Below are 8,692 nucleotides of genomic sequence, written 5' to 3' on the forward strand. Positions count from 1 at the left end.
ATCTATTATGTTCATGATTTCATTCGAATCAAAGGCATCTGACCTTGTCTTCCACACATCGAAACATTCACAATTGTATTCACTAAATATTACCGGTCTTCATAATGATATCTCAAGTTTAGAGATGTTGCTAACATCAACCTCAAGAAAGAGGAGATACATGAATTGGCATAAAGCCTCGCTCTTAGGCTCAACAGCATCCCAAAACCATGCTTTTTAACTCTAACAGATTAGCATAATCAACACCAACACCCTGAGTTATAATTATGTCATATACTCAACTATCTCATTAATAAGGTGCAATGACCCCTTGTAAATTTCTAACTCGCAGGGTTTGAACCTCTTTTTGAGTGGGTTCTCAAGTCGAACACAACTTTTTTTTTTCAGACATCCACTTAAGAAAAATAATTGCATACACAACTCTTTAGCTTTTAGGATGCGAAACTGATGATTTATGGATAATTAGAAGCTTCTCATAAATAGCTCAAATATCTAGTTCACTTATTCTACTCAATTTTTAAAATGTAGTCTCAAAAGTCAATTTTCTAACAAACCCCATAAAACGGTATGTTTAGGGTTTAAGTTGTAGAATAATATCTTTACAAATTTTCGGTCTTTAATTATTTAAAAATTGGTGCTTTGAATAAATTGAGAAACGCTAGTTGTTGTTTAACATGTAAGAAAGCGATATATCTACATATATATATATATATACACATACATATACATGCAAACTACACATTCATATTTTGACAAATTAATGGAGAAATAGGATATGATTTTTGCAGCGTAATCTTTTCTTGGTTCACCGAGTCAACTCTTACGTTGCCTTCATTCCCTACACACGTGAGAATTTTCCACTAGAACGATCAACAATACTAGTATTATTAGCCTGAACCCCCTTTGCCTGCTTAAAGATCATTACTATTTGCCACAGCTTTTTTATAAGGACTCGCTAATCAACACTACTACCGGTTGCTACTAGATTGGGTGAGAGAAAACAAAAAAAAAAAAAAAGGAAATTTATGCAAAACATGGCTTACGGCAATTCGGTGGAGGTGTTGAGAAATGTAGCAAAAAATGATTGAGAGGATTATAAATAGCAGGCATAAAGTGAGCCCTTTTCATATTTCCTCTTCAATCTCTTAGACCCTTCAGTTTAAACTGCTGGCGCATTATACTTACTGATATTCTACACCAAACTACCAATTGGAGCATGTCTTATTCAATTCGCAATGATCTAGCATGGTAAAATCGTTCGATGTAATAAGCCTTCTAAGATACCCAACCATGAGTGCTAAAACTTGAACTTATGAGATATCAGCCCAGACAATTTGAAAATAATTTTTTTTTTTGGATTTTAAATGATAGGAAACTTTTATGAATAAAGTGTTTAGAAGATCGCATCTTAACTAAAGAAATAAAAGCTTTTATGAAAGTTCGAATAAAATATCGTAAACAATTTCAGGAAAACCAAAAAACATAGTTATCCCTTTACATTATCATAAAATCATGATTACCATTGAAGAGTTTGCCCATAAAAACTGTTAATGTCGGAAGAAGACATGATAATGATTGTGATGAGAATTATTCGGACAACGAACTTGCATGTTTGTAACAAGACAACAAAAGATCTGAACCGCGATTAACTATAAAACAACACCTTTGTGCTGTCCCATCGATATGAAACAACTGCCATATGCATCTTTTATTACAACACTTGTTTAAAAAATTGTCTTCTCAGCCTACCGACAAAATTTAAAACAAGAAAAAGAAAACAAAACTTACTAAGGATTACACATGGCATTCTTCTCCTCTAGCTTGAAATAAAATGTTCATGTCTATAAGTTGCTCATTTTCTCTGAAGGTGTCTATAACTCTATAACTTACCTTCCCTTTTAAAAGTACACACTCACTTCCGGCCACCAGCCTTCCTAGCAGGAGGAGCAGTGTCCTCATCATCCGACTGGATATCTCCATACTGCCACATCCCACGCCGATTGGTCCGAGCTTCTCCCTGGAATATCTCCAGATTATCAAAGGCCTGCTGTTTTTCTTTTCTGTCCCACCTGTTCCTTTTTTCTAGCCTACCAAGTCCTTCCTGCAAAATTTCAGATACTTTTGATTATTAGGTATCACTGAATATATGCATTTCAAAACAATTCAAGTAAAGAAGTAGTGCCTGTAGCATGGCAGCATTAACACTGATCTCAGAATCCACAGCAACTAGAGTTACGGCAAGCACTGTTCCGGTACCCTGCCCTTTGGCTTTTCCTCCCGATGTATCTCTCTCCTCGACCTTAGCCCTGAACTCTTTGCCACTGTTTAAAGTGAGTTCACTCAAATATTCAGCTGCTTCTTGGCCAAAATCCTCTTCCAAGTTTGGAACCTTCACATATGCAAGGCTGCACAGTTGTGCAAGACCAGGGGCAGCGGACACAGATGGATCAAGAGGCCGTAGCTGAGAGTAAGGTACCACTTCTTGATTTCCATAATCAATATAAAATACTTCAAACGTATCATTTGGAGATTCAACAGGTCCTCGAGGTCCATTGACTATCTACACAATCCATAACATTTCACACATTAAGTTTGAGTGAATACACTACGTGATACTAGTGTTCTAACCATTTTGCATCTAATCAAACCCTATCCATGATACTGAAAATTGTAAAACGTGATGACAAATGTGCACAAAGCGCTGACCATTAAGAAATATCTGACTAAATAAAGTCACCTCAGATCCATCCAGTAAAAAAAATTGTCTCAAGGATTGTTGTTCAAGATGAAATATTGCTTAATGAGATGAAACCGCTCAATAGAAATACCATGGGTTTAAAATAAGATGAAATATTGATGAATGGAGGAAAGAGGTTTCCATAACTTAGAAAACGAGATGTTTCTCATCAATTTTTTCATTACAGAATGACAATTTCTCCTAGATAGTATAGTACGGAACAAAAATTAAGAACTAACCATTGCCCGATACCAAGATTTGTCAGCACCAAAAAGACAAAGGACTATGTCTCCTTTCTTAGGATTGAAAGCTCCAATCAGAGGAGCTTCTTGAAGGTTCAGAAAAGAAAGCTGTTGCTGAATGGATGCTATCTTTTGATCCCCAACAGGATGGACGTAGAATTTACCCCCACCCAAGACTTCTGTTACCGTCACCTAAGAACAGATAAAATGGAGCAAATCATTCAGCATTTTTCAATACAAAAAGAAAGGCTGTTTATTACACAAGAGTATACTACAAACCTTGAGCACTTCTTGCTGTTTGTTCTCAACAGGTGCACCATTAGATACTTCCTCCCCTTCAACATAATTCTCCCAAATCTGCATTACAAATCACTTTAGAACAGTAAAAAGGAAAATTACAGATATAACACAAGCACGGGACCTCCTTCTTACTTTCAGCTTTTGGCTCCTGGCAGATTGTTCAGCTCGCTCCAGAAGATTAAGATCAGGAATCCTATCACTGCCAAAGGAAGTTTGAAGCTTTGCAAAACCAGCTTCAAGTAGTGTAATCGCCATATTGGTCCTTGACTCCCATAATGAACCCAAGAAAGTGCCAGTTCTATCAACGGTCTCAACCTCAATCTGAAAATTACATTTAATTTAGAAAAATAAAAAGTAAATGGAGAATTTTATGTTTGTAAAAGAAGACCTAATTACCTCAACGTCTCTCTGCATTATTTTCCGCCTCATAAGAGCGATGGCTTCATCAGAATATGGCTCATTGCGACCGGGACATCTGACACCAGAAAATGCAAATGCAATACTGCATGTTTCTTTTGGAATTAACAATTTAAAGCGATGACCACTGAGGACATATTCCACAACTGCAGGAATTTTTCTACTGCGGTGAAGAAAGGGCAAGAAATCTTTGGCTTTCTTCGCTGATGCCTAAAATAAATCAAAATGGGAGGAAAGTTTAAGTATACTTCAGACTAAAAGAAAAATTTGGTGCAATAATATATTTCTCACTGTGGTCAAGTCAGTTATATGCATGACTGGAGAATCCTTGGCAGAATGGATCCCTTTCCTTCCAGAAATAGCACGTGATTCAGCAGTAAGAAGGGCATCATAATAATTTGATCTTTCTTCGAAGTCACGATGTCTGATGACAGTTCCAAAACCTCGGCCAACAATCAACTCAGCAACATTCACCCCATTCTGCTGACTTCCAGCAGGTGTGGCAGATGAAGGGACATCATCACCATCAGCCTTACCAGCGCTGGGTAGGAATACTGATCCAAAATCCATTGCTCTGCCTTCAGGAACTCCTGGTGGAACAGAAGATCCATCAGCTGGAACAACCTTTCTAGAATACTCCATTTGAACATTTACCTGAAAATCAGGATAAATGATTAATTATAAGTGTAGTCACCAATGATATAGACCCTAATAGAATATATTATATTTTCATACTTGACGACCAATGAGGCGTGTTCTCAAGAACTCCTTTGCCTCACGAGCATATGGAGCTGGTTTTTCATCCCTACGAGGATTTCCCATTTTTGGGCACCTAATACTTGAAAGGTTGACTCGCCGCTCTGCTAGTGGACTGCCATATGGAATTGAATCATCGGCAACAATGATACAATCTCCACTAACAACCTCAACCACCTAGAAAAAGAAAATTTCAAAATTAAAGACTTAAATGAATGAGGATTGAATATTGAGATAAATTAATACAACAATGACAACAACAATAGTCTTGTACAACAATGTGAGGTCAATTAATTATATGGATCACATTTCATTGGGCTAGGCTAAAAACAAAATTCTGAGGGACACCATGAGATCCCTTTTAATTTGGGTTAAATCAATAATTATAGAAATACTACCTTTCCTGTAAAATTCTGGTCATGTATCGCTTTTGAATTTGTTGCTGGTGGTACATAATTTGTCCACATTCTTAACCTGTTTTTCTTTGCCTGAAGTTCAGCAGTCTTCAGCTTCCTCTTTGCTTCTTCTTCCATCATATTGGCACTCCATTCAACATATTTGGCAAAACCCTGTATGATTATGAAATTCAAATGATAAGAGATTTTCAGAATACTGTTAAGTGATATATCATCAGATCAAGAGACAAGAAGAATCATTCAAATCTCCCTACACAACTATAATGCATATCCTTTCAGCAAATTATCAAAGCTACAGCTAGGAAACAATTCCAACTAAAATATCAGGAATAGAGAGTGTACAAGTGCTATTGAATTATAGCTTTAACAAGCATAAAATAGCTAAAATTCACAACTACTAAAACATGTATACTCTTCTAAATCGTAGTTTCTTGTACAAGAACAAATTAGTCAATCTTTGGAGACAATATTCTACTCATAGAAATAGCCATGATGCTTTCTTATACCAGCCACTCAGTACTATGAACCCAAAAGTGTGCATGCATAGCAAGCACAATGTTTCCATGTAAAACTCTTGGTTGTTGTCAATCACAGATAGATCTTAATGATGAACACCTACACAAATTAAGTATTCAAGTGGCTACAAGTTTGTTGCTAACTCACATAAGCGAATGCAGTCATGCAAAAGTGGAAAATTATAGCGGCAGGAAATATTAGAAGTCCAACAATAAAATTAAACAAGCTAAACCACTTTGTACAAGTGAAGAACTCACATTTTCCACAAGCTCCAACGCCAAATCTTTTGCTGAGTCACCATCAGGATAATAGACTGATCCAATCAAATTGCTGAACTTATCAACGCCTTCCAGGACAATTCGCACCTACATGCCCACTTGGAATTTACAAAACATTCAAAAATGAAACAAGCAATATAAATTACAAAATCAGATTACCCACATCTCGATTCAATACTCTCGTCTCAGTGAAGAATTTAGCTTCAGGTGCAAAGGGATCAGCAGAAGTTTCAGCAGATGATGCTGAGGCTGCAAGTCTTTGGGCAGATGTGAGTGGGGCTCGAGGTTCCCCAGGAACGTCTCCATTAGTCTCATCAGCTGGCACCTCTGGTTCAATAACACTTTCGGAGACAGCTCTCCTTCCCATTTGTGGAGCCTAACTTAAAGAAAAATCAATTATTCGTATGCTTAGAAAAGGGTAAGAGAAAAGAACTATGATATATGTACCTGAATTCCAGCAACAAAAACTTGGACAAACTGAAAATCTGGGAGCAAATAGACACGCAGGGTACTTCCATCGCGAACCTGCTCAACAGTTCCTTCCATGGGCCTGCCCTTGTTAGCAGCTAATAAAGCCATAGCATCTAAGTTGCTAGAGTCACCAAGTGCTGATGGTGGTAAATTTCTGATGGATGCCTCAGCAGCACCAGGAACCTGCAATCCGCCACAAAATCATATATGGTTCACTCAGGATAGATTTATATAGCATGTCCAAAATGTCAGAATGGGAAAGTAATTATACTTTTCCATTTTTTGTCACATTACAAAATCATCATGTTTGATGGTTTTGAATGGAACTACATGAACTTTATATATAAAATATTGGACGAAACTGAGATAAACATAACCACATTCTATAATTAAAACTTATTTTATAAGGTGACAAAAAATTATCATAACATGTGCAGGTAAAGAAACACTTAACATCAGAAAAGATGCCAGACGGAATCCACAATGGTTTCAAGTTTGTGAAGAAGCCAAAAATGCAACAGGCAATGCACACCTTATTTATTACAAGTAAGGAACGCCCTGATTGCTAATGAGAGTAAGCATCGGGGTTTGCATGTAATTTTTGAAATAGCATAACAGGCACCGCAAATAGCAAATACCTTGTTTGCTACCTTCAGAACTTTTGAAATAGCCTGTTATGCTATCTAACAGTCCAACACTAAAAAGTCAGACACAAACCTTACTCCAACGACCAAAGCCTTCTTGTTTAGCTTGTTCTTCCAATCTTAACAATTCAGCTAGGTAAGGACTTGCTTCTCCCTTCTGTTGCCCCTGCTCTCTTACCTGCACGAACAAAACCCCGATAACACAGTTCAGCTATGCAAAAATAATCTAAACATGGTACATCCGGACAAAAAAACAGAAAGCCTTCAACCTTTGCCCATCCTGCAGAAACAACGAGCACTGCAACATTCTTATCCCCTATAAAAACTGTGCCAAAGTCACGGCTTATCGCTGGCACAGTGTAATCAACTCTGAAGGCCACTTCCTGTTCCAATCATATAACATATGTCAGAGACTTAAAATGCTTCATCTTAAGAAAAAAAAAACGACAGCCATAGACCAAAGTAACAAAAATGAAAACTTCATTTAACCTACCTTCCCTATGCAAAGCTTCCGTAGAAACTCTCTACTTTCCCAAGCAAACGGCTCATCCACACCACCTCTACGCGCCTAGCAATTTTTTAAAACAAATATCTTTAATCAGTTGGCTGTAAACACCTCATCAGTTGCACAGAAGAAAAAAAGCATTTTCAATTTCGAAACTAGAACACAGAAAACACAATAACCTCAACATTGATACAACAAAATTTGGAAAAAAAAATTGTAATTCAAAATTGGAACAAGATATCCATGAATCTAGTAAAATTACAAGTCTTGGAGCCATTAGAGATGACAGCGTGATGGACTTTTCAGGCAAAGGACCAGGCTTGCCGGATGGCATGGCCATGATGACCACGCAATCCCCGGACGGAACCGCCTTCACCTTTCCTCGGTACCATCCCGTCGCTCCAGCCGCTGTAGACGCCATTTATGATCTGCCATATCCACACACAAAGATTCAAATTCATAGTGAAACTTTTCCTTTGCATCCATGACACATTCACAGATCCAGAAGTAAAAAATCGGCATGCATTAACAGATACATGAAAATCAGAAGATATAAATGCATTGGCAGCAATTAAAATTGAGATCCGAAAACAGACGAAGAGAAAATGCAATCCAGCACATAGAGCAAATAATTGAATAGAGAAAATCGAGATCTAAGAGAAGTGACGATCGACAGAGAGATGAAAACCTGTTTGAGAAACGGAGGATTTGGACGGCGGATCAGAAGACAGAGAGAAAAATGTAGAGAGAGATGGTTGTGTTGTGTTGTGTTTATTATATAGAAGAATAGATATATCGATGGCATGTTGTACAACACTTCAATTCTACAATTCAGAGACAACTGAGTCATCACTGTGTGACCCCTTTTTTTAACAAAATTACACAAACTGCCACACTCAAATCCAAAACCAAATCTTCATACTTCTCTCTCCTCCTTAATCACCTTCTTAATTATACTTTTCTTTTTCTCTTTCCTCCATTTTAATTTTAAATAAATCATATATATATATATATATATATATATATATATATATATATATTAAAAGAAAATACTTAAATACACTCAATTTTATTAGCTTTTTTTTCTAAAAATGTTTTCATTTTCATTTTGTAACAAAAAAACTTGAGAGTTATTAACCAAAACCAATTGTATTATTTAAGTTAAGATATTTTAGAAAAAAAAATATTATTAAATGAAATAAAAATAGTTATAATGTATTTATGTTTAAAAGTAAGTGCTTTTTTTTTGTACAAATAAATCAAATTAAAAGTTTCAGTAAATAAAATAACTATATTTTTTTGTCTACCATTGTTTGATTCATAGAACATAAGTGACTTAATATATTAGTAAATGAACTTTTTAATTTTGTACAATAAATTTGGAAAATTAATTTATTACTGCATAATAAA

The 8,692-nt window shown here is 36.2% G+C and overlaps 1 protein-coding gene across 1 annotated transcript; it reads right to left on the reverse strand.

The window, feature by feature from the left end:
* Nucleotides 1–1,645: 1,645 nt before the first annotated feature.
* Nucleotides 1,646–8,110, reverse strand: TUDOR1 (TUDOR-SN protein 1). Its single transcript, XM_047300153.2, has 17 exons — nucleotides 7,971–8,110; nucleotides 7,545–7,710; nucleotides 7,271–7,345; nucleotides 7,047–7,160; nucleotides 6,851–6,955; nucleotides 6,110–6,316; nucleotides 5,826–6,038; nucleotides 5,642–5,749; nucleotides 4,851–5,021; nucleotides 4,432–4,629; nucleotides 3,988–4,350; nucleotides 3,676–3,906; nucleotides 3,412–3,600; nucleotides 3,259–3,336; nucleotides 2,977–3,171; nucleotides 2,183–2,560; nucleotides 1,646–2,101 (listed from the first exon to the last, which is right to left on the reverse strand). Exons 2-17 carry the CDS (start codon nucleotides 7,701–7,703, stop codon nucleotides 1,913–1,915), a joined length of 2,973 nt encoding a protein of 990 aa, XP_047156109.1. The 5' UTR covers nucleotides 7,704–7,710; nucleotides 7,971–8,110; the 3' UTR covers nucleotides 1,646–1,912.
* Nucleotides 8,111–8,692: the final 582 nt, after the last annotated feature.

This window comes from Vigna umbellata, chromosome 1 (assembly GCF_029865625.1).
Source record: "Vigna umbellata cultivar VRB3 chromosome 1, Vumbellata_1.0, whole genome shotgun sequence".
Lineage (NCBI taxonomy): Eukaryota > Viridiplantae > Streptophyta > Magnoliopsida > Fabales > Fabaceae > Vigna > Vigna umbellata.

Coding starts and splice junctions, on each gene's coding strand:
- TUDOR1 (XM_047300153.2), bottom strand. CDS start 7,703: ATGGCGTCTACAGCGGCTGGAGCGACGGGATGGTACCGAGGAAAGGTG. Junction 6,039..6,109: donor TTTTTGTTGCTGGAATTCAG/GTACATATATCA, acceptor TCTTTAAGTTAG/GCTCCACAAATGGGAAGGAG. Junction 2,561..2,976: donor AATCTTGGTATCGGGCAATG/GTTAGTTCTTAA, acceptor TGGATTGTGTAG/ATAGTCAATGGACCTCGAGG.